The sequence below is a fragment of the Cetorhinus maximus genome, chromosome 15 (genome assembly GCF_964194155.1).
Source record: "Cetorhinus maximus chromosome 15, sCetMax3.hap1.1, whole genome shotgun sequence".
Classification (NCBI taxonomy): Eukaryota; Metazoa; Chordata; class Chondrichthyes; order Lamniformes; family Cetorhinidae; genus Cetorhinus; species Cetorhinus maximus.
In genome coordinates this window covers 23,123,792-23,150,444 of record NC_135893.1, presented here as the reverse complement: position 1 = coordinate 23,150,444, position 26,653 = coordinate 23,123,792, and the positions used below count along the sequence as shown (strand labels likewise).

General features: G+C 47.3%; 1 protein-coding gene across 3 annotated transcripts in view; it reads right to left on the bottom strand.

Annotated features, from left to right (window-relative positions):
• fam131c (family with sequence similarity 131 member C) overlaps positions 1–26,653 on the bottom strand; it is a 48,905-nt gene that overhangs the window by 15,486 nt on the left and 6,766 nt on the right. For 2 of the 3 annotated variants that reach the window (XM_078558096.1, XM_078558097.1), the window contains exons 2-4: positions 10,082–10,197; positions 7,713–7,751; positions 4,600–4,693 (exon numbers count right to left, since the gene is read on the bottom strand). In XM_078558096.1, the coding sequence (XP_078414222.1) occupies positions 4,600–4,693; positions 7,713–7,751; positions 10,082–10,197 (249 nt within the window). Of the gene's footprint in view, positions 1–4,599; positions 4,694–7,712; positions 7,752–10,081; positions 10,198–18,555; positions 18,645–26,653 lie in introns of those variants that run through there. The other variant, XM_078558095.1, reaches the window with a different exon arrangement.

The following is a 26,653-nucleotide window of genomic DNA, read 5'->3' as shown; positions in this document are numbered from 1 at the left end:
AGGGTTGTGATCTTCGAAATTCTCTACCCTAGAAACCCATGATTCCCAGTTGTTGAGTATATTCAAGACCGAGGCCAATAGATTAGTGGATATTAAAGGAATCGAGGGGTATGGGATAGGGCAGGAAGTTGGAATTGAAGTGGACTATCACCCATGAGCGTATTGAATGATGGAGCAGGCTCGAGGGGCTGAATGGCCTACTCCTGCTTCTAGTTCTTCTGTCCTTATGGTCAGACCCACAGCCGAGTACTTTGAGAATAAAATTGCTTCAATTTAACTTCCCGTGGATTCCACTGTTGCCTTAATTGCAGCTTTCAATTGCAGGGCTGCTCAATGCTGTCAATCTCCAATGAGTCACAATTCCAGCATATTAAATCAAAGAAACTCTAAGGCAACTGAGTTACTCAGCCAGTTGGCCTATAACCCTTCCACCTCAATGCTTTGCATAACATGAACACACCTCTAAGCAACCGACTGAACTACATGCATAATTGCTCCCGGAACTCATGCGATTGTTCAAAAATGCTGGTGATTGGCAGGTCCTGCCATGGTTAGTTGGGCATGTAATTATTGCATGTATGCTCCCCTCCCAATCTCTTTCTCCTGGGACAATGAGCAGGATTTTTCAGCCCCGCCCGCCACTGGGATCATCCGGTCCTGCGGAAGGTCAATGGGCTTTTGGCTGGGCCGTCGAATCTCCCGCTGCGGGGGGTCTGCCAAGATGGCAGCCAGAAAATCCAGGCCAATGTCTCGTACCTGTGGCCAGGCATCTGTATGTGTGTAATTCTTCCTAACTGGAGGTGACAGAAAACTTTATAGGTGAATTTACAGTCATTTGTGTGACTATTTGAATATGCTTGTGATTACACAGAGTACACAGACTGCTCCTGTAAGGTGCATTTAACAAAACCTTGCTCCCCTCACTCCTATACCTGTGGACATAGAATGATACAGTCTGGAAGGAGGCCATTCAGCCCACCATGCCTGTGCTGGCTCTTTGAAAGAGCTATTCAATTAGTTCCATTCCCTTGCCCAATCTCCACAGTCCTGCAAAAAATTCCATTTCAAATACTTATCCAATTCCCTTTTGAAAGTTACTATAGAATCTGCTTCCACCCCCTCCCCCCCCACCCCCCGCCCTCCGCTTCCCCTTCCAAGCAGTCCCTCCCAGATCATAACCACTCACTGCAACAGTATGGGGACTCTGTGTTCAGACCCACTCAATAGATTGTCCACACTTATCACAGCTAATGTAATTCTACTTCATTGTCCTGTTTCTCAAATGATGCTCTGGGCTTTCTACATGCTTTTAAGTGGAGGCGATGGCGCAGTGGTATTGTCACTAGACTAGTAATCCAGAGACCCAGGGTAATGCTCTGGGGACTCAGGTTGGAATCCCACCACGGCAGATGGTGGAATTTGAATTCAGCAAAAAAATCTGGAATTAAAAGTCTAATGATGACCATGAAACCATTATCGATCATTGTTAAAAACCCATCTGGTTCACTAATGTCCTTTAGGGAAGGAAATTTGCAGTCCTTACCTCGTCTGGCCTACACGTGACTCCAGACCCACAGCAATGTGGTTGACTCCTAAATGCCCCCTAAACAAGAGAAATTAGGGATGGGCAATAAATGCTGGCCTAGCCAGTGATGCCCACACCCCATGAATGAATAAGAAAAAGTAATATTTTTCTCATTTCATTCTTTTTGTCATTTCGGACAGCATTTTATGTTCCCCCAGCCGGCCGTAAAATTTCTTGGACGGCCTTCCCACCGGGTTCCAGCCTGCCCCCACCTCTCCGCAATTTTACACTGGGATGGGTGGGTCTTAGGCCGGCCCATCCTCCATTTCCCCAATAGAGGTCCTTAAGTGGCCAATTGTTGACCACTTAAGGGCTGTTTCCAGCCAAGCCTCAATTTTCAGGCTGGCGGGAGGAGTTCAAGATCAGTGGGGGAAGCCTAAAAAGTAGCCCTGTTCAGGCCCCGGGCAGGGATGGGGGAGGGGCATCTCCATCATCAGCCTCCTTTTAACATCGGGCACCCCCCTAAAAGGACCGGCCATTTCAGGTCCTCCGTCCCCCTTTCCCTGACCTCTCCACCAACACCCTCACCTCCTTCTACCCATCCCCCCGGGGCCTCACCGCCCCACCCCATCCCGAGACCCCCCAAAACTTGCCTGGTCCTGGACTCCTGGGATTTAGGCTCTTGGGGGCTACTTGCAGTCCCAGTTCTGTCCACTGCAGCTTCTGGCGCTGCAGGGACTAGAGAGCTGCCAGCCAATCAGAGTGGCCGGCAGCTTTTTAAGATGGGACTGCCTCCTGAGTGAGGGGCAGAAGTCCTGCCTCCAGCCATTTAACGTTTGCTGGAGCTGTGGGGCGGGCAGTATCGGCGGGGAAATGTTCTCCGCTGACTCTTTGGGAAAGCAAACCCCACCATCATAAAAATCCTGGTCTTTATGTTGGAAACACATAAGACAGCCTCGATGTTACTTCATATTACAAACCTGTGCTTCAGTGAGCCATTCGGTAAGGCAATTTGTTACAAGCCGTAGTGATCAGAAGATTCCAGGTTTGCTTCTTGACCTGTAGATAGCTGGGTGACCATGGCCAAAGCAGCTGAGGTGTTTAACTGTCCTTGGGCTAGGAAGGGTCAAAAATGCAGCCAGGAATCTTGCTCCTGGCTGTTTTTTTGCTGAACCCTGTTGGAAAGGGCCTGGGTGTGAATATTGGCTGACAATGAGATCATTCTCAGCTGTAACACCAGCTGTAGCTGGACAGCCTGCCACAGTCCCTATCCTGATTCATATGTGAAGGATTGTCACTTGGTTGAGGCATTAGGCCATTGAACCCCGTGTAGTTAAACCTCAGCAAGAGTCAGCATCTTCAGGAGACAAGAGGGAGAAGCATTCATGCCGGGGGGGTTTTTTCCCCTTTTTTGGCCCATCGAAAATGATGGGGTGAATTTCAGCCCCCAAAAATGGGTGGGCTGAGGTCAGGTCAGATGCTAAAATTTTTTAAATTTCATAGCCACCCCCGGGAGGCGGTTGGTAGTTTAAATATTTTAATAGGGCTGTAGCCTCTGATTTAACAGTGGCTGGCCTTCCCAGGCCTCAGGGAACCCAGTTAATGAAGCGTGGGCAGCTTTGGGGAGAAGGTAAGTACTTTTACAGCGCTGCATGTGGGCCAGGAGGAGCAGGAGTTTCCCTCGTGCCCCACCTCCTTAGCTTATCCCCTGTACAAAGACTCCCAGGGTCATCAATCCATGCTCCCTACCTGGTCCTGCAGCCTGCTCTGAAGTGTTCCCCTTCTGGCTGGAAGCCAAGCCTGTCAATCAGACTGACTTCTGGATTTCCCCTCAGGAACTCTGATTCCACCGACACAGATCTCCTCTGTCGATATTGGGGCCAATGTGTGGGTGCATGGTACATCCACCTATTCATAGTCAGGTGCATGCAAATACAGGAATTATGTCATATGAGGCAGAAATTTCGCTCAGCGGGCGGGCACGCACCCGACTCGCTCGAGTGTGAAATGATGTGCGTTAACTTCGGGGCTGAGCGTGCCGATGTCAACGCGCAGTCACGTGATATTCGGTTGGCAGGCGCACTCCGGAGACAGCAGCGCGCCCGCCGACAATTAATAGGCCTGTTAAGGCCATTAAGTAATCATAGGCAGGCAGGCGAAAAGGCCAAGCGGCCTTTGTATTTTTTTGGAAACCTCATCCACAGATGGGATGAGGTTCCTAAAAGCAAATAAAAATAACATAAAAACTTTAATTTCTCATTAGCTACATGCGACAGAGTCACATGAGGGGACATGTTTAATTACATTTTTATTTTCTTCATTTTTTTATATATATATTTCTTCATCTCCCTGAGGCAGCTCCGTGCCTCAGCGAGATTATGAAGCGTTCACTCGCGCGCATGCGCCAAGCTTGTGCACGGCCCGCTCGCCCTCCCCCCTCCGCCCCCTCCCCCCCCTCCCTCCCCCCCTGCACAGGCAGCGCTGAGCGCTGAGCGCTGAGCACTGCTGCTCGCGCTTCACGCTGGGCGGTCATTAATTGGCCCGCCAGCGTGAAATCACGGTGTGGTGCCGATTGCGGGTGGCGGTCGGCTTATGACCGCTCCCGCCGAGCCCGCCCGCCCGCCCACCAAGGGCAAAATTCTGCCCATGAGCTTATTTTAATAGCCTTAGCAATGCTGGGCTGAAGGGATGCCTGTTGGTCCCTGGAATCGGAGGCAGCAAAGTTGAGGAAGACTACAGTAGATCACAGACCATCAATCAAAGTGGGATAACCGGCCTGATGTGAAAACCAGTTACAATTTTTGGGCCATCTCTATTCATGCCATACCCAGCACCACACCTTCCTAAGTAATTCTGTAGCACGCATCTACCCATGAATGCCAACCAGAGGGACACTCGGCCCACCATGGGTTTGATGGCTCTGTGAGCCCTGGGGCCCCTGGGCTGTGGTAAAGATCATGCGAAGGGTAAACTTCTCACAGACAAAGTAACATTCAACATGGTAAAGGCTGAGTGGAAGGGGTTTCGAATCAATTTCGCCCAGGAGGGCTTATAAACAATTGATAATGACCTACCGACCAGTGATGACCTCGCAAGTGCAGTGATGTCGTAGCCATTCAGAGTTTGCTTAGAGCCAGAGAAAATTACACTTGTGCTCCCAAAACAATTCTAAATCCCAAAGGAAAGAAGAGTTATAAAAAATTGCAGAATAATCATCAGATTTCAGGTAAAAAGTGCGTTACAGAAGCGCATAACAATGTAACTTAAAACAGATTACTAATGGACTGTTTAATACAGTGAGGTTATTCCCCAAACATATCCATTCTAATGTATCACGCCCCTCGCAATACCACATAACTACCTGCCTTAGAATGCATGACAACAGATTTTATGATCTTTGGCATCCCTCAGTGACATGGAGGCTTTGAGAATGTCAAGATTGGGGGCTGAAAGAGCTCAGATTGGTTTATTCCTTGCAACGTTCCCCTTTTCCTCCCTTTGTTGGTTGGGCTAATTTCGCAAGGGAGCTGCTACCTTTCCTGTGCTTCATTCATTCTTCAAGTCTGAGCCGAAATGGCTTGTGTGACCAGACAGAAGAGGATCTCAGAGCTGAGACCAATTCTATTCTCATACTACATTCACATATTTGAGCAGGGTCACTGGGTGGCCATCAGGACTGGAAATCTTGCTTAATTTTTCTTCCCCTGCTTTGCTCTGAGGTGTTGAAACCTATTGTAACACCCCTTCCTAACTTAGGTCAGCTCTCCCATCCTCACTGTAGGCTCAGCTGTCCACTATTCTGATTCCAGTACAAACTACATAACTCCTCACCATCAGTCTCCTCTTTCTCTTAAAAACTACAGGCTTTTTTTAAAGAAAGGCTTTAATTTATATAGCGCTTTTCACAGCCCTAAAGTGCTTTACAGCCAATACAGTACTTTTGAAGTGTAGTCACTGCTGTAATGCAAAAAACAGCAACCAATTTGTGCGCAGCAAGACCCCACAACAGCAATGTGTTAATTTTTTAAAATTCATTTACGGGATGTGGGCTTCACTGGCTAGGGCAGCATTTATTGCCCATCCCAAATTGCCTTTCAGAAGGTGGTGGTGAGCTGCCTTCTTGAACTGTTGCAGTCCCTGTGGTGTTGGTACACCCACAGTGCTGTTAGGGAGGGAGTTCCAGGATTTTGACCCAGCCACAGTGAAGGGACAAGGTGGTGAGTGACTTGGAGGGGAACTTGCAGGTGGTGGTGCTCCCATCTATCTGCTGCCTTTGTCTTTCTAGATAGTAGCAGTCATGGGTTTGGAAGGTTCTGCCTAAGGAGCCTTGGTGAGTTTCTGCAGTGCATCTTATAGATGGTACACACTGCTGCTACTATGCGTCAGTGGTGGAGGGAGTGAATGTTTGTGGTGCCAATCAAGCGGGCTGCTTTGCCCTGGTTGGTGTCAAGCTTCTTGAGTGTTGCGGGAGCTGCACTCATCCAGGCAAACGGAGAGTATTCCATCACACTTTCTGACTTGTGCCTTGTAGATGGTGGACAGGCTTTGGGAAGTCAGGAGGTGAGTTACTTACCGCAGGATTCCTAGCCTCTGACCTGCTGTTGTAGCCACAGTATTTATGTGGCTAGTCCAGTTCTGTTTCTGGTCAATGGTAACCCCAGGATTTTGATAGTGGGGGATTCAGTGATGGTAACGCCATTGAATATCAAGGGGCGATGGTTAGATTCTCTCTTGTTGAAGATGGTCATTGCCTGGCACTTGTGTGACGCAAATGTTACTTGCCACTTGCCAGCCCAATCCTGGATATTGTCCAGGTCTTTCTGCGTTTAGCGATGTAGCTTGGGGGAGTGGGCAAAATTTTGGCAGATGGAGTATAATATGGGAAAATGTGAACTTGGCCACTTTGGCAGGAAGAGTAGAAATGCAGTTTACTGTTTAAATGGAGCGAGATTGCAAAACACTGTGGTACAGAGGAATCTAGGTGTTCTGGTATGTGAGTCACAAAAAGTTAGTGTGCAGGTACATCAAATGATTAGGAAGGCAAATGGAATGTTGGCATTTATTGCAAAAGGGATGGAATATAAAAGTAGGAAAGCTTTACTGCAGCTGTACAGAGCATTGGTGAGGCCACATCCGGAATGTCGTCCCCTTATTTGAAAAAGGATATAATTGCATTAGAAGCAGTTCAGAGAAGGTTCACTTCACTCATTCCTGGAATGAAGGGTTTATCCTATGAAGAAAGTTTGAACAGGTTGGGCCTATACCCTTTGGAGTTCAGAAGAATGAGGGATGATCACATAAGATCCTGAGGGGACTTAACAGGGTAGATACTGGGAGGATGTTTCCACTTGTGGGGGAGACTAGAACCAGTGAACACAGTTTAAGAATGAGAGGTCTCCCTTTTAAGACTGAGATGAGGAGATTTTTTTTCCTCTCAGAGGGTCATTAGCCTGTGGAATTCTCTTCCCCAGAATATATTCAAGGCGGAGTTACTTTTTTGATGGACAAAGGAGTCAAGGGTTATGGGGGGGGCAGACAGGAAGGTGGAGTTGAGACCACAAGCACATCAGCCATGATCATTTTGAATGGCGTAACAGGCTTGAAGGGCTGTGTGGCCTACTTCTGCTCTTAAGTCCTATGTTCCTATAAATATTGACCAGGACATGGGGGAGAACTCCTTTGTTTTGAATAGTGCCTTGGGATCTTTTAAACCCACTTGGCAGAGCAGATAGGGTCTTGGTTTAATGCTTCATCTAAAAGGCAGCATCACGGACAGTACAGCACTCCCTCAGTTCTGCATTGGAGTGGCAGCCTAGATTTTATGGGGTTGGGCTTGAACCCTCTGGCTCAGAAGTAAGGGTGCTACCCACTGAACCATGGCCGGCACCTGGCAAAGCTCAAGCTTGGCATCTAACTATTACTCATTCATTCATCTTGTTTTTCCTCCTCTTGTCTACCTTGGTAGTGTCTCCTGCTGTAGGCCTTAACGCCTCCTACATTCCCGGTATAGCTAAAAAGCACAAGCTGGAGCTGAACCCAGGAACTTCCTGCACTATCTAGCTCTGCACTCCACCAGACAATGCATTTAGGATCAGGAGGGTTCTGGTCAGTTTGTTCCTTTTCTTTAAATGTAGTCCTGCATTTAACCACATTTAGGACAGTATCGTGCGGTGAAAGAGATGCTGACCTGTAGGATGGGCTCCCAGCAGAAATCCGTCCTGTCTTGCTGAAACATAATAAGCCCAAAGAAAATATTAATTCAACAGTGGAATTACGTCTCATTCTCCTTTTGCAATCCGCTCCCCTCTTCACCGTTGCTGTAATTCTACCAGCATCAGAAACTCTCTCTCCATCAGCCAAGTAGGCATTTTTAATGTGTGAGCCCAGAGGCTCTGGATGGGGTCAGATTTCCTTACCCAATATCTGCACGCTCCCAATTTCCACCAGGAGTCACTGGATAGTAATTCAGATAAGGAATGGTTCCCAGAGGTGCTGAGGCTAATGTGGGGCAGGATTTATCCCATGGGCTTTTAGACCCCAATGCAGGGGTCAAATGGGGGTCACAACCACGTACTGTGGGGGTAACAGTCACCTGGCTGTGATTTTCCCCAAATTGGCCAATTAATGGCCAGAGGACAGACTTGATGTCCAATTTTATGGCAGGTTGTGCTGTCAAAGCCGGAATACATCGAGCACTCAAGAAGCAGCAGGATTCCGTAGTAGGTAGGGGAGAGAGAGGACACCCCAAGATGAAAGTGTCCTCTCAGCAACACTTTTAACTTCAAAATAAAAACTGCCCTTAACAATGGGACCATTGGATGGCCGACAACTGCAGCTGACGCCAGGGAGGCGGGGAGGGCCTCAAAGCCTGCCTGGAGCACTGGCCCCCAGGCTGCTGCCGGGAGGCCAGCTCCAGGCAGCTGGGGCTGTTTCCCGACATCTCGAGAGGCCTGGAGGTGAACTGAAAAATTCCAGTCCACCTCTGACAATAGGCCTTAGTAGGCCTTGAAGTGGCTCAGTTGGCTACCAGCCACATGGGTGGGCAACCCTGTGCCTCCTCATCCTGCTCCAGGAAACTGGCCCAGGGCAGAGTATTGGTATGCTGGCTGACGACATGATTTTTTTGTAACTGCCCACCTCCACACTTGCCCCCGCTGGGGCTAAAAATTCTCCCCGTAGAGTGCAATTTTACGTGCCAGCTAAGACTGACAAACAATATGGACCGGTGATTGTTTCTCAACTTCCTGGTTTGTAAAATTGTATCCTCTTGTCTACAACCGTGGATGAATTACAGAAACCAGGGAGCCAGCTTTGAGCTGACAACGTTTTCAGGATAATGGAAATATTTCACATCTGACATCCAGGTGGGTCCAGAAAATTCCACGGAGCTGCTCGCATTTTCGCTGTTGCTATTTTATTGGAAGTGTGGCGGAGACCGTGCTTGTTCACCTAAATGGTGTTTCCGTCTCACTTCAGGCAACAGTAGAGCAGAGAAATAGGAGAGATTGTAAACCAGAGCTGGAAGGCCGCAGAGTACAAGAATACCCAAGGCTGGAGGAGGTAACAAAGGTAGTGTGCAGCATGGCATGAGAAAGGTTATTAAATGAGGAGAAGGATTTTGGATGTAATGAATTGGGAAGCCAGGCCAAAGAGGACAGGGTGATTGGTGAATGGAATTTTACATAGAATATGATGCAAGCAGAGCTCTGGGTGAATTGAGGTGTATGGAGGGTGTAACTTGGGTTGTTGGTGTGGAGGGTGTTTGTAGATTCAAGTCTGGTAGTGACAGTGGTATGAATAGAGGTTTCTGTGGTAATGGGGATGAAGTAGGGATGTTGCTATGATTTCAATGTGGAAGTTGGCGGTTTTAGTGGTGGACTAAATGCAGCATTTGAAGATCAGCTTAGAGTCTAGTAAGATAACCACGCTGAGTTTCAGCAGGCATCCAGGAAAGGGGATAGATTGGGGTCAACAAACCAAGATTCTCACCGGGCTCAAACAAGAGGGTGAACTGCAATATTTCTGGCTCATCCTCGGTTTGATATTGAACAAACAGAACAGCAAAATCTCCAGAGAGATGATGGAGAGATGAAGTTGGCTCCAGTCAACATACGGATGAAAACTGATCTCATTCTTATAGATAACACTGAAGTGTGATGAAACCACCATTGGAGAGGTGCAGGCTCCAATGGGACATTAAAGAATGAAACTAGATGAGAGAGAAAAATGTTGTGGGGGTGGATCTCAGGGAAGGAGGTAGAGGATAATTGGATGCATGATTGTGGTGAAAGCTGTGGCAAGGTTGAAGAGAACTAGAATACACTACAGTCACAAATACTCAGGTTGTTGGGACTTTGACCAGGGCGGTTTCAGTGTTGTGGGCTAGACGGAAGGACTGACTGAAGGATTTTAAGTAGGGAGCTATATAGCAACGTTAGAGAACAGCCATTTTGTAACTGGTACAACAGGTAGAATGGAAGGTTAAGGGTAGTTTTTTTGTTGCCTTTAACTGATTATTTTGTGCTCGTATACAGAGATGTCACAGGGAATCATTACCTTACTGAATTCACGGTCTTCAGCTTTTGGTGGAGGTTCTCTCTTCTCCTGAGCAACTGGAATCTGAGGGACATCACTGGCTTTTGAGGGATTTTCACAAGTATTTGTGAGGATTTCTGAATAGATTAAATAATTAAAATTATTAATATAAGTGTAAGCAATGCATGTATCAGACATAAATTTATGCAACAAAAGAATTATCATCTGACTCATTACATCACCTCCTCTTCCAATTCATTCTTTCCCAGGATTTCAAAACCAAGGAACTTCCCCACCATGTTCTAAATTCCCAACCTTTCAGAATCAATCGGCTTTTAAAACCAGAGTGTGGAGTCACCTAATTGCCACTTCCTGATTTATTAAATCTCTCCCACTCTCTTCGACATTGGGAGCCATGGGTCAGGATAGACTGTGACCTTGACATTGGTATCTCAGATGAAGAAACCATCGCTGGCATTTGCCTTGGTCAGTGATGTGAAGTGCTGACAGTTGCTGCTGTGGTATTGTGTATCCAGCATCACCTTGCACTGTTATACCAGGTCAGTCACATCTCATGCATGACTTCATCTCTGACCATGGCTTTTACTGTCCTACTGTTTCATCAAAAAAGTAATTGATATCAAATATTGGAGAGGAGATGGCGGATGAAGAATGCAAACTTTTTTTTATTTTGTAAAAATAATTATTAATTTTTCATGCTATCCTCACTTACCTGAATGGAGCGTGGCTAGACAGATTGTTAATCTACAAGGGAGTCAAAGATTTGTGGGAATCAGGCAGGAGAGTGGAGTTAAGACTACAATCAGATAAGCCATGATCTTACTGAATGACAAAGCAGGCTCGATGGGCCGAATGGTCTACTCCTGCTCCTATTTCTTATGATCTTATTATGATCCACATGTGGTATCTTGTCTTTCCACCTTCATGTATTGGCACAGACCTGGACAATATTCAGGCTTGGGATGATGAGTGGCAAGTAACATTCGTGCCACACAAGTACCAGGCAATGACTATGTCCAACAAGGGAGAATACAAACATTGATATTCAATGGCATTACCATCGCTGAATCCCCCATTATCAATAGTCTGGGGGTTACCACTGACCAGAAACTGAACTGGACCAGCCATATCAATACTGTGGCTACAACAGCAGGTCAGTGACCAGGAATTCTGCAGAGAGTAACTCACCTCCTGATTCCCCCTAAGCCTGTTCATCATCCATAAGGCACAAGTCAGGAGTGTGATGGAATACTCTCCACTTGCTTGGATGAGTGCAACTCTAACAACACTCAAAGAGCTTGACACCATCCAGAACAAAGCAATCCTGATTGGCACCCTATCCACCACCTCAAACCAGAGGACACAGTCTCAGAATAAGAGGTAAGCCATTTAGGACTTAGCTAAGGAGGAATTTCTTCAACCCACAGGTGTTGAATCTTTGGAATTCTCTACTTCAAGGGGCTGTGGAGGCCCTGTCATTGAGTATGTTCAAAGCAAAGGTTGATACATTTCTAGATACCAAGGACATTAAGGGATATGGGGAAGTGATGGCGTAGTGGTATTGTCTCTAGGCTAATAATCCAGATATACAGGGTAATGCTCTGGGGGACCCGGGTTCGTAAAAAAAGTCTAATGATGACCATGAAACCATTGTCGAATGTTGTAAAAACCCATCTGGTTCACTAACGCCTTCAGAAGGAAATCTGATGTCCTTACCTGGTCTGGCTCCAGATCCACCCACAGCAATGTGGTTGACTCTTAGCTGCTGTCTGAACAAGAGCAATGAGGAGTGGGTAATAAATGCTGGCCTAGCCAGCAATGCCCAAATCCAATGAATAAAAAAATATGGGGATAGTGTGGGAGCATGGCGTTGAGGTAAAAGATCGGCCATGATCTAGCAGGCTCAAGGGGCCACATAGTCTATCCCTGTTCCTATGTTCCTACCACCACCTGCAAGCTCCTCTTCAAGCCACTCACCATCCTGGCAGCTCACCACCACCTTCTCATGGGCAACTAGGGATGGGCAATAAATGCTGGCCTAGCCAGCAATGCTTGTGTCCCCTGAAAGAATTTAAAAAAACATGTTGTTGGCATTGATTCCTCCAATGTTAAAACGTCTTCCCTGTCACACAGACCAGCCGGAAAGAATTTTGATGCTGTAGTTCAAATGTTTTGAAGACCCAATTTAAGAAGTAGAATGCCATTGTTTGGTGTTTGATCAATGCAGCACACATTCTTCCCCATGAATATGTTGCTTTCCCTCTACTCTATGAGCCTGTTTTCATTATTTTTCTTTCAAAATCTGTTTCATCTGCTGAATTATAGTGGCCACACACTCCAAGAAATAAAGGAAGCCCAGACACAGCATCATATAATCTCCCCTGTTCCTGCACAGACCAACCCTAGATTCACATACCTTCAACCACACACCTGAAAGCTTCCAAGAAGGAAATAGGGTTTGGTGCTACAATTACCTGTTGGACATAGAGGGACTTGGCTTTGAATCTTTCTTTGTGGCATAAGATTCGGGGTAAGATACTGATGCCCTTTATTGGTGATACTAATAGAGGTTAATTCTGCTGAGCTCTTACTTAGACTTAGGAGATTAATAATGTTTTTGTCTTTTACCATAACTGGGGATTTCCTGGTAAGCTTTCACCATCAGTTGTTTACAGCTTGTCGAGATGAGTGTTAATCAGGGCACCTTTGTCCTGCTCGCCCAATCTTTAAAGTTGGCACCTGTGACTGTCAGCAAGCCATTCAACAGAGGAAGATCACAGATAAATCTGTTCCTTCTCCCACCCTAAACACTTTCCAACAGGGGTCATCAGATGAATACAAACCCTGGTCCACTGTGCCCCTCCATAGCTGGGGTTGTGGCGGCCTGGATTTTCATGGAGCCAGGAAGACTCTGTGGAGGGTTCAAAATGGCAGGCGGGACCTGGATCCGGAAGTCCGGCCCCCAATCTAGGCATTTCTGATATTGAAGGCTGTGTGAAAGGGAGTGGGGCGTAAAGAAAGGGGGCACAGGTGGCATTTACGAATCAGCTGGGCCATTTAAGAAGCTAGGCGAGAACAGGAAGTCATGATTTTCACTATCTAAAGGTGCAAAAATCACTGTGCATGTTCCACGGCTTGCTACTGGAGACGTGGACAGCTCTGAAGGCCTGAGGTTAAGAATTCTAAGCTGTGAGAGGTATCAGGTTTAAAGCTGAATTTGCTTCTGAGATAAGTCAGCATTCAGCCGTCTTGAGGGACTGACCATGAGATGCCCTGTGACAGAGGGCCTGCAAGTGTTTCTTGGAGGCTGTCACACAGATAGTGAAGAAGTCACCTAGTCACTAGCCAAGGCCTGACCACTATCTAAAGAGTGCTCCTGTGTCGAGGCTCAGAAGGTGCAGATATCTTGGATACACCAAGAAAAATGCTGCAACTCGAGACCGGGCAGCATAAAGTAAACTTATCGCATGACAAGGTCACGCAATGGCCATTCTCCAACATGAGAGAATCTAACCATCGCTCCTTGACATTCAATAGCATTACCATTGCTGAATCCCCTACTATCAACATCCTGGGGGTTACCATTGACCAGAAACTGAACTGGACTAGCCATATAAATACGATGGGTGTAAGAGCAGGTCAGAGGCTGGGAATTCTGCAGCAAGTAGCTCACCTCCTGACTCCCCAAAGCCTGTCCACTATTTACAAGGTTCAAGTCAGGAGTGTGATGAAATACTCTCCACTTGTTTGGATGAGTTCAGCTCCAACAATACTCAAGAAGCTTGACACGATCCAGGACAAAGCAGTCCACAAGAATGGCACCCCATCCCCCATATTAAATATTCACTCCCTCCGATGCACATTGGCAACAGTGTATTCCATCTACAAGATGCACTGCATCAACTCACCAAGGCTCCTTCAACAGCACCTTCCAAACCTTGGACATCCACTACCTAGAAGGACAAGGGCAATAGATGTATGGGGACATCACCACCTGAAAAGTCCCCTCCAAATACTATACCGCTGATTATTCACTGTCGCTGGGTCAAAATCCTGAATTCCCTTCCTAAGAGCACTGTGGGTGTACCTACAACACCAACTGTTCAAGATGGCGCCTCACCACTATCTTCTAAAGGGGAATTGGGGAAGGGCAATAAATGCTGACCTGGCCAGCGAGGCGCACAGCTCATGATCAACCTCTATCAGCAGTGGACGTTTCACTGAGCACCCGACTTGACCAATGATGGACATGCATGGCTTCACCCTTCACAACTGCCTGGTGACTGAGGGGTGGACTGCAATCTTCAGTGACACTGGTAAAATCATGCAGTTGTATGTTTACATGGTTATTATATGCACCACTGAGCAAATATAGACCAATACATCACATCCATTCTTTGATTTATATAGTGTTTTTGCAGAAAATGGAAAAGACATACTCAACAATGTGAGATACAATGGCCGACGAGAACCCATCAGTGATGGAAACACCACAGTGCCTTTTGAGGTCAAACAGTCTTACATGGTGCCCCCTCGGTGTTGCCTCAGAGGAGTTGGAGGAAATCTGTCTGTAAGGCTTTGAGGAGCTTTGTGGCCGGCCTCTTCATGCAGGTACCCGTTGGGGACCTACCTGAGACTGCGGGACCTGCAATTCTACAGGGGCAGCTGTGGTCACTGGAGCTTGTACCACAGGTGAGGGCTCTGGCAGAGAGGCCTGGGAAGCTGTGGAAGACGTGTGTGCAGAACTGCTCGCAGCAGACTAGCAAACTCATCTTGCTCTATAACCTCCTCAACCCTGGGTTGGCTTTCTGGAGGGTTGGATGGTGTAGGCTGCTGGGACGCAGCAGTCATCCATTCCAGCATCCATTGTGCCACCAGCAAGAAGGTCTTGTTATGGGTGCACAGATCCTCATGTATTCCATGGAGGACAGTGCTCATACTCTAAACGGATTGCTCCAGACTACTGGATGAGCCTTGATCCCTTTACAGGAATTCATACTGCTCTTGCATCCACTGGGAGTGTGGCTGCATGAGATTGGTCAGTCTCTAATGGTTGGAGCTCATGTGATTGAGATCCCAAGACAAGGTCGAGCTCATTACTGCGATGGACTCCTCCACTTGCAGTGCATGTGCTCACATTGCCTCAGCGAACTCTACCAGATGTCCGCACATCTGGTGCTGCTGCTGATTCAAGTGCTGTGCCCCATAAGGTGACTCCTGAGGCCCAACCTCTATGCCAGCTGCAGCATCATCGTCACTGCCCTTTCTCCTCCGAGGGGAGCTGTGCACTGATATGTCTGACTCTGACACCTTCCCCTGCACTCTGGTGTGGTGACCTTCACCATGTGCAACTGACTCTAAACACAAGCTACTTCCCTCCGCAGTGTTAGTATCTGTGTTGGTGAACTGTTGATTGGTCAGATGGGACAGTGCTTCCTCAGGCATCTCTTCATCCTCCTCCTGATGCCCGAAAGAGGTTCTGGCTCTGTGGGCTGGGCGTGCGGTGATGGGATCTGTGTGAGACACAACAGGAGTTAATTAGTGTAATCCTTGCTCAGTGACAGCACACATGCAGTTACAGGTCATTATCAAAAGCCATATGAGCAGAAGCCTTGGCGTGGAGCCCTTCCTTTATGCTCTATCATGTGCAAGTGTCCATTATGCCTAATCCACCTCCCCCGTGCTGAACAACCATCACCACCACCAGTGAAGCCATGATTCAAGGTGCCGTTAACACCGTCTTTGGAACCTGCTACGGGTGATTTGTCATCTCCTACACTGGCCTGGGAAGGCACACATGCTATCTGTATGGCCATCTCCTCCACTGGACAAATCACCCTGAAGTTTGCATGCCTCACCCCATGTAGGGGCCATCGCCTTAGCATTTAGAGCTCTTTTCTTCTGCAGGTGAACAATAAAGACAAATTTAGGGACAATGAATCCATGTATGACCATCATCTATGTGGCTAGGTATCAAAGTGGCCATTCAGGTGTCACCCTATTTACACTTGAACGCACAAGAGTGTCATTTCCATTCTGTCATTCTTGTTGCTGGTGACATATGCGGCAATTGTGTCCCATCTGATGTCTCAGTCATCTGATACCCAAACCAGAGGCAAATGTGTGCTTCAGTCAAACATCTCACCTGAGTGCAGCAGGTCGTGGGACTGCATGCAACACTGAATCCACGTTCGGCCATAGTCTCCTGATGTGCTCACTGCTGCAGCAATTGTCTGCCAAGCTCTCTTTGTGACTGCCAGAGTGTTTCTTCAACCTGCTGGATACAGGGCCTTTGATCTCCTGCACCAGGATCTCCATGTCTTGGTCACAGAACCTGGGTGCATTTAATCCATGAGACTCAGGCTGCTCCCCTGGGACATTCTGCCACAACAATGAATAAAGCACATGGATGAATCATGATTCTCTCTTTATGCTGCGCTACTCAATGCCCATGAGCAACCACCTGCTGGAACCTTCTTCTCGAGTAGTGCATAGACTTATGTTGTTGGAGGGCGGGGGGTCTGTTGGTAGGTTGTGTGTACTGTGCTTGTGTGTGAGCACCCCAGAATGTCATGGCATGGTCTGCAGCCTAGAGGACCCTGCTGGAATGCTCCCTTGAAGTCACACATGCTGGTGAGGACAATGTGCTGACGTCACAGTTATGGGCGAGGCACTTCTGTATACCCACATTTGAAAATGTGAGAGGCAGCATGGCCTGTGGCTGGACATGAAGGATCTCCATGTGGGATCCTGATACCAGCCCCTTAGGTGCCATGTTCATTTAACTTACTGTTCAGTGTCATGACCTGCTGTAGTTGCAAAGATGCTGACATCTACAGGGCTGGGTGTGGTGGATCTTTGCAAACAGCGAGTACCAGGAGTCCTGTCCAGGTCATGGGGGTGGATAGCCCCGCCAGTCCTGAACCCGCCTTGGCACAAATGGCTGGCACAGGAACAGAGTTGGGAAACCAGCATGCCAATGGTGCTGCTGCTTCTGAGCTCTGTCCACCTCCATTCCCCACCTCGGCGCAGCCCAAAAATTCAGCAGATGGTATGTCTGAGAACACATCACTTAGCTCCTGTGTGAAATTGGACTAGGGTAGGATGCAAAGCGGGCAGCATTCAGTTCTTTTAAAGCCAATGTCCGGGATTTTCCAATCCCGCCCGCGTGTGACCGTAAATCCCTGTCCGAAGTCAATGGACCTTTGCCTGGCCCATCAAATTTTCCCTCCTGTCCGTGACGATTCCCGCCATGGGCGGAACCAGAAAATCCCGGGAATAACACCGAGAGCGAGGCCTAAAACAGTTGACCCTTGCAATATCATCTGTTCATGCACCTTCCCATGTCCAATTATCTCCCCAAGATGGTTCACCATTTTGTGGTAACTCATGTCATCCTCACTCAACTTCTTGTCACACCCCCTGGACCTACCCACCCCCCTCAGTTCACTCAATCCCTTAACTTCATCCCATTTGCTCACTCCCCAAACCTCCCCTCACTCCCTTTACTCCCTCCTCCCTTCACTTTCCACCCATTCTCCCCATCTCGCTCCATACTCATTCCTCTCTCTCTTCTCACTCCCCTTTGCTCGCTCACTCTCCCCGTCCTTCACTATCTCCACCTTTGCTCTCTTCAACTCATTACAGCCGCAGATTAATTTTCCTTGATCTCTTTGCATGCTGAGTCTTGCAGCGTTGAGATTTCTCCCTTCCAATTTCTAGCCCTTTGGTTGCTATGTAAGCAGATGAGTTATACAGAGACCGTGAGTTCAAGTGTCATTGAGGCAATTTTGGGAAGCTGAATTCAGATTTTGAAAGTCTGGAACTAAATACCAGCTAAAGGTGAGCTCAAAGCAGTTGGACCCTCGTAAAAATCCAACTGGTTCATCCATATCCCCTGGGGGAAACAAACCTGTTGCCCTTGTGACTCCAGCCCCACACAGACCTCTGAATGGGTCCAGGCCACTCAACCGTATCAAGCAGTTTTATTTAGGGGAATTAGGGATGTGCAATAAATGCCAGGCACACGAGGCTGGTGATGGTGTCCACTGGTTACACTCCCTTGGCTTCTCAGCATGGCACACTCTTTGACCACAATGACAGGAGATTAAATTACTGCAGATTTCAAAAGCCGAGCACAGAAAATGTGTCTGCGCATTCTAGAATATTCCAACAAACCTGTGCAGAATGTAGCTTTGGGCATCCTTGTGTTTTTTTCTGCGCTCAGTGCAACTCTCTCAGACAAAGAGCTAACACTGGCAGTGAGGTCCTGTTCCATTGGTACATGTAACCATAGCAACAACAAACCAGATTGTTTTAATCCACCATATAGCACAGTGTCTCTTTGCAGTTCCAGAACAGCCATTTAACACCACAGCGAGGGCCAGGGGTGGGGGGGGTTTCAATTTAACCAGACAACAAGGGGTGCAGTCTGATTTGGGAGTAAGTGATTATTTATCGTAATCTAGACTCACCTCTGGAGATGCAGCCACCCATAATGAGCAACGGAAGGAGAAACACAGGCTATCCTCTGTTAGCTTTCGAAAAAACGTACCATATCTCTTGTTTAATAATTTTACGGTCCTCCTCAGAGTACCTGAACACACTGCTTGCTGAGGCAGCTGCTTTTGGCGTCTGTGTTATCAGGCTCTGTGCCCCTGGTCCACACTCCTGAGCTGAACTGAAACCAGAGAAACAGACAGCCACAAACACACAGGGACAGGGACACCGAGCTGTCACTCTCACTGCATCTAGGCGTTAACTCCTTCACCACCAGGCCCTTGCTTCGATGTACCTCTTGTGTGTATTGATTACCATCCTCACTGATCTATTGTGCAACCTGTTGCAGCACAAAAAGTGCATTTTTAACTGTTGTCCTGACGTCCCCCAAAGGTGATAATGAAAGGAATGGCACAATCGAAAAACTCGTCTTAATCTCGTGGCTGAAGGAACCATCACCATCACCTCAATAACTGCTTTTGAAATTTGTCCCATTGCCCCTCAAAAAGATTTGAAGAAAAGGCAGAAGCAGAAGAAAATTCGTCCATCAATTCCTGGGGATCAAATGCCTTGGGCCCCACTTGCTCCACCTCCAACAGGAAAGAATCTAATCGCCTCCCCTTGACACTCAACAGCATTCCCATTGCTGAATCCTCCACCCAACATCCTGGGGGTTACCATTGACCAGAAAGTTAACTGAACTAGCCTTGTGAATACTTTGGTTACAAGAGCAATTCAGAGCCTGGGAATTCTGCAGCTTGTGGCTCGCCTTCTGCATCCCCAAAGCCTCTCCACCATCAACAAGGCACAGGTCAGGAGTGTGATGGAATACTATCCACTTGCCTGGATGAGTGTGGCTCCAACAGCACTCAAGAAGCTTGACACCATCCAAGGCAAAGCAGCCCGCTTGATCGGCACCCCATCCACTACCTTAAACATTACTTCCTCCATCATTGGTGCACACTGGCAGCAGCTTGTACCATTTACAAGATGCACTTCAGCAACTCACCAAGGCTTCCCCCAAACCTGCAGCCTCTACCACCCAGAAGGACCAGGGCAGCAGGCACAAGTGGGAACACCACCACCTGCAAGTTCCTCTCCAAACAATGCACCATCCTGATTTGGAACAATACCGCCATTTCTTCACTGTCACTGGGTCAAAATCCTGGAACTCCCTCCCTAACAGCACTGTGGGTGTACCTACACCACATGGACTGCAGCGACTCAAGAAGGCAGCTCACCACCACCTTCTCAAGGGTGATTAGGGATGGGCAGTAAATGCTGGCCTAGCTTTTGATGCCCAAGTCCTGTGAGAGCATGAAACGGTGATAAACGGAAAAAAGATTTGCATTTATATAGCACCTTTCACAATCTCAAATCACTTCATAGCCAATGAGATACTTTTGAAGGGCAGTCACAGTTATTATGCAGGAAATGTGGCAGCCAATTTTCACACAGCAAGCTCTTCCAAACAGCAATGTGATAACGACTAGATGGTCTGTTTTTGTTAAAAAGTTTTAATGTTTACTGTTGGAGTAGCACAGGGCAGTTCATGAAATTCATTTGGTGGATTAAGGGGTGCCCACTCTGGCTATGGGAATGACTTAGACCTTGAGATTTGGGAAAGACAGAAATTGCATCTGTATAGCACCTATCCTGACCTCAAGGCAAATGTCATCACAGCCAATCAAATATTCTGAGTTTGGTCGATTTTGTGACTGTAGGGAAATGTGACAATTTATATTCAGCAAGACCCCACAAACAGCCATGAGATAAATAACCAGACAACCTGTTGATAACTTTTTAAAGAAATGTTAGTTAAAGGATCAGAATTGGCCAGGATACCCAGTGAACTCCAGTGCCCTTCATGGTATAATGCCATGGGATATTTCACTGAACCAGAGCCTCAGCTTAGCATCTCATCTGTAAGGAATGCCAGTTCCGACCTCCCTCAGGCCCGGAGTGAGTTTGCTAGTCTAGATTATGTGCTCAATTCTTTGCAGTGAGCACTTGAGGTCACGACCTTCTGCCTGAGAGGTGAGAGTGCTACCACTGAGCTAAGGATAGGGTCTAGGCCTGTTGTGTACACATAGGGTTCCATTCCAACACCAGCCATACAGGAATTTCAGAGTCTCATTCATGTAAATTGGGCTTTGGAAGGGAGGCAGAGGGATCTGAAGAATCAACTGTTCATAGTCTCTCATCTGGGATCACTGGAATCTATATAAGTTCCTGACCCTGTGGACCGGAGGCTGAGGTTACACCTCCTGCAGTAGCAAGTGTCTCCATGACCATTGCTGTGAGTTGAGGCACCCGCTATACAGCAGCACCATCCTAAGGCACAACAGGGTATTACTCTGATCTTTCTAACTGACTGTCACACACATCTTCTCCCTGCCAAAAGACTGAGGACACCCAAAACTCTTCAGCCGTTACTCACACCCAGTCCCATTCACTCGTCATCTCTGTACTTGGTGACCTACACTGGCTCCCCTAGGCTGTACTTTCAGCTGCCTAGGCCCTAAGCTCTTGAATTCCCTCCCTCAGCCTCTCCGCCTCTCTTTCCTTCTTCAGATGCTCAAATTTTCTTCCTACTTGACCAACCTTTAGGTCATCTGCCCAAATATACCTCCTTATGTGGCTCAGTGTCAGATTTGGTTTGTTAATGCTCCTGTGAGGAGCCTTGGGATGTTATGTTATAAGTGCTAAATACAAATTGTAATCTGTGAACTTGAAGAGTGTGGAAACTTTGTAGAGAATTCTTTTCTTAAAAGTTACAGGGCTGGAATTTTCCTGGCTGGCGAGCCATTGAAATCTCCGTTCACATCCGGCCGGTGTGAGGGGCTGGAAAATTCCGGCCTTAAAGTTTTCTCCAGTTAGGGTGTGGGGTGTGTTAGTAAAAATGTTCTAATGGAATCCCTTAGGGATCATGGATTTCTCCATCACAAAAGGAGAGCCAACAATTATGCTCAGCCATGGAAGTAAGGTGTAGTTTTACTTGCGGCACAGTTATCACAGTCAATAGTGCAGTACGGCCTTGTAACCGAGTGCCCAGTAGGTGGGATGCTGCTGGTGCTTCTCTTCACACACACGCTGAGAGGCCCAGCCTTCAGAGGAAACCTGTATAAAAATGTTACGGGGGCCCACACAGTGTGATTTGCCCCAGGCCCTGCACCCTCCTAGGGACGTCCCTAGCCACAGTATTTATATAGCTGGTCCGGTGCAGTTTTGCAGGATGTCGATATTGCAGAGATGTCCGTATATGGACTGTGCTGCCTGGATATTCTTTGGGGGTTAAACCTGGTGGGTTCTATCCTAACTGAGCAATGTCTAATTCTCTGTACTTCTATCCTGCGCTGCCTCTTCTCCCGCTCTCCAATTGCCGTATGGAGTTGGATGTCCACAGTGTCACGTGTCATAGCTGCTACTGGGAGTGGAATGGGGGTGGGGGAGGGGGTTTTGAACGGACCCTGTGGGAATCGGTCAGAAGCGAGTGCCGGACTTTGCACAGACTCTCTGAACTCCGGAGGTGGAATTTTATGACAGTGGGATTTTACTTTCCCACCAAAGTCAATGGAGTTTAGAATCCCTCTCTGCATTTTACAGCCCCAGCCCCGTCCTCCCGATGTGACGGGGCCATAAAATTCCGGCCGGCAAGTGAGTGATTTGCCCTGCAGCTCGGAAGCCATGTGCTATATGCCCACTTTAAAGAGGCTAATTAGTTTGGAACGGGATTACATCTGACACCGTGATGTCGAAATGCGAGACCCCCAAAGTGTGGGGCCTGGAGCGGTTGCCCCAATTCGCTGTACCCTAGGGACGGCTCTGACTGTGGCAACAAGAGCAGGTCAGTGGCTAGGAATCCCACAGCGAGTAACTCACCTCCTGACTCCCCAAAGTCTGTCCATCATCTACAAGGCACAAGTCAGGAGTGTGATGGAATACTCCCCACTTGCCTGGATGAGTGCAGCTCCAACAACACTCAAGAAGCTTGTCACCATCCAGGAAAAAGCAGCCTGCTTGATTGGCACCATTTCCACAAACATTCACTCCCTCCACCACTGACACACAGTAGCAGCAGTGCGTACCATCTACAAGGTGCACTGCAGGAATTCACCGAGGCTCCTTAGACAGCACCATCCAAACCCATGACCTCTACCATCTAGAAGGATAAGGGCAGCAAATAGATGGGAACACCACCACCTGGAAGTTCCCCTCCAAGTCACTCACCTTCCTGACTTGGAAATATATCACCGTTCCTTCACTGTCGCTGGGTCAACATCCTGGAACTCCCTCCCTAACAGCACTGTGGGTGTACCTACACCACATGGACTGCAGCGGCTCAAGAGGCAGCTCACCACCACCTTCTCAAGGGCAACTAGGGATGGGGAATAAATGACAGGCTAGCAGACGATGCCCACATCCGGTGAATTAATTAAAAAAAGGAAGAGTGCATTTTTCCGAACAGACGACATTCCTGTGCATGAAGTTACCTGCAGCTGGTGTCTCAGACAACGGGAACGATCGACATCCATTATGTGTGGGCTGCACCTGTTTTGTTTTTGGAGCTAGTCATTGTCCTTTGAACAAGAAAATGCCGATTCTGATGAAAGGTCACAGAGCTGAAACGTTGGCCGGGGATTTCCGGGCCTGTTGTGGTGGGACACGCTGCAGGGGCCGGTCCCACCAGCGAACAGAGCAGGAAAATCCCAGCTGGTAACTCCGTTTCCCTTTCCTGCAGCCGGACCCGCCGATTATTTTCAGCACTTTTTGCTTTTCCTTCCATTTTCCAGCGTCTGCAGCATTGTATTGTAATGTTGTTGAAGAGTCTCATATTTGCATTACCTTGTATTACATGCATTGAGTTGCATGTGTCTTGTGTTGCAGGGTAATCAAGTACTAAACATCGACCATCTCCTCCTAACCACCTTCAGTGACCTTCAATGGCATTACCATTGTCAGGCCCCCAGCATCAGCTCCCTGGGCGGGAGGGGGGAGGTCGCAATTGACCAGAAATTCAACTGGCCCGGCCATATAAATGCAGTGGCGACTAGTGTAGGTCACAGAATTACAGAATTGTTATGCCGCTGAAGGAGGCCATTCAGCCCATCATGTCTGCACCAGCTCTCTAAATGAGCATTATGACTCAGTTCCATTCTCCTGCCTTTTCCCTGTACCCTTGCACATTATTTCTATTCAAGTAATCATCTAATGCCCTCTTGAATGCTTCAGTTGAACCTGCCTCTGCCACACTTCCAGGCAGTGCATTCCAGACTCGAACCACTCGCTGTGTGAAAAAGTTTTTTCTCACATCACATTTGCTTCTTTTGCAAATACTTTAAACCTGTGCCCTCTCATTCTCGATCCTTTTACGAGCGGGACCAGTTTCTCCCTATCTACTCTGTCCAGCTTCATCGTGATTTTGAATATCTCCTCTTAGCCTTCTCCTCTCCAAGGAGAACAGTCCCAAACTCTCCAATCTATCTTCATAACTGAAGTTTCTCATCCCGGAACCATTCTTGTAAACCTCTCCTGCTCTCTCTCCAATGCATTCACATCCTTCCTAAAGTGTGGTTCCCAGAATTGTACCCAATATTCCAGCTGAGGTCTAATGAGTATCTTATATTAGTTCAGCATAACCTCCTTGCTCTTGTACTCTATGACCCTATTAATAAAGCCCAGGATACTATATGCTTTATTAACCGCTCTCTCCACCTGTCCTGCTACCTTCAATGATCTATGCACATATACACCCAGGCCCCTCTGCTCCTGCACCCCCTTAAGAATTGTGCACCATATTTTTTATTGTCTCTCCATGTTCTTCCTACCAAAATGCATCACCTCACACTTCTCTACATTGAACTTCATCTGCCACCTATCTGCCCACTCCACCAACTGTTTATGTCCTTTTGAAGTTCTACACTGTCCTCCTCACAGTTTACAATGCTTCCAAGTTTTGCATCATCCACAAGCTTTGAAATTGTTCCCTGCACACCTAGATCTAGATCATTAATATATATCTGGAAAAGTAAGGGTCCCAATACCGACCCCTGGGGAACTCCACTGCAAACCTTCCTCCAGTCCGAAAAATATCGATTGACCATTACTCACTGTTTCCTATTACTCAGCCAATTTTGTATCCACGTTGCGATTGCTCCTTTTTTTCCATGAGCTATAACTTTTCTCACAAGTCTGTTGTGTGGCACTGTATCAAATGCCTTTTGAAAGTCTATTTTCACCACATCAACAGCATTGCCCACATCAACCCTTTCTGTCACCACTTCAAAAAACCTCAGCAAGTTAGTTAAACACAGTTTTCCCTTAAGAAATCCATGCTGGCTCTCCTTAATCAACCTACGTTTTTCCATGTGACTATTGATTCTATCTTGAATAATTGTTTCTAGAAGCTTCCCCACCACTGAGTTAAACTGACTGGTCTGTAATTGCTGGGCTTATCCTTACAACCATTTTAGAACAAGGGTGTAATGTTTGCAATTCTCCAGGCCTCTGGCACCTCCCCTGAGTCTAGGAAAAACTGAAAGATTATGGCCAGTGCCCCTGCAATTTCCAACCTTACTTCTTTCAACACCCTTGGATGCATCTCATCCGATCCTGGCGACTTGTCAACTTTAAGTACCGACAGTTTATTCAACACTTCCTCCTTATCAATTTTGAACCTTTCTAGTACAGGGTTTCCTCCTCTGACACCATAGCCTGGGTAGCATCTGGTTCCTTTGTGAAGACAGATGCAAAGTATTCATTTAATACCTCAGCCATGCCCCCTGCCTCCATGTATAAATCCCCTTTTTGGTCCTTAATTGGCCCTACTCCTCCTTTTACCAGCCTTTTACTGTTTATTCAGAGGCTGGACATTCTGCAGTGAGTGGTTCACCTCCTGACTCCTCAGTGTCTCTCTGCCACCTAAAAGGCACAAGTCGAGATGGAAGCTCAATGCCAACCAGGACAAAGCAGTTCGCTGGTTGGCATCCCATCCACACCTTAAACATCTACACCCTGTACCACTGGTGCACCATGTCTGCAGTGTGTACTATACAGAGGAGGCAATACAGCAAGTTGCCATGGCTCCTTCGACAGTACCTCCCAAACCCAGAATCTCTACCACCTGGAAAGACAAGGACAGCAGACACATGGGAACACCAACTCCTCTGAGCTTCCCTCCAATTCACACACCATCCTGAATTGGAACTTTATCACTGTTCCTTCACTGTCACTGGATCAAAATCCTAGAACTCTCTCCCTGACGGCAATGTGAGTGTTCCTCACACTGAGAGATTCGAGAAAGCAGCTTACCACAGCTTTTTCAAGGGTAACCAGGGGTGGGCAATAAACGCTGACCCTGCCAACAATAGCCGGAGATTAAAAACATTGTACGTGGCCTTCATTGGCCACACGTGCACTGGTAAAATCCTGTGACGGTTTTGAATGCTATATATGGTATGCACAAATTGACCTGAACTACTGCGGACCACAAAATAATAAGAGTGGCCGGGGATATGAACTGGTCTTCACAGTGAATGTTTTGAAAGAATCAGAAACTCCCTGAGTTGTGCTGTGATTGACAGGTCTGTTCAGGAAGTGACATTACCCTGCTTTACACTGTGGTTGTCCTCATGTGTGACACTGGTTGTGCTGAAAGGAAGACTGAATGGTGTTATTTGCCAAAACAAATGTAGTAAACATTGAACTGTGCCAGCATCGCATCCTCACCATTGAAATGATCTTCAGAAACTTTGCTGCCTGCTACTTGGCAATTTCTTTTATCGTTTGATCATAGTTTCTGACTGTTTACACCACTCGTTTCAAGAGTGACTCTCGACCTGGAACAATGTGATAACTATCTACGCATCATGTGGGCCAAGAGTTCTGAACATGATAATAATTATTAGTTCAGCTTCAGTCACTACACCCTCACTTCAGGCAATGATCAGTGATTATTTTCCCATTGGCATTGTGTTACCTCACACTATGTTGTGTAACATTGTGTTATCTCGTCCTGCACTGTTGAGTGATATTGCATTGTCTGTGTGCCCAGCACATCAATGGGATGCACGT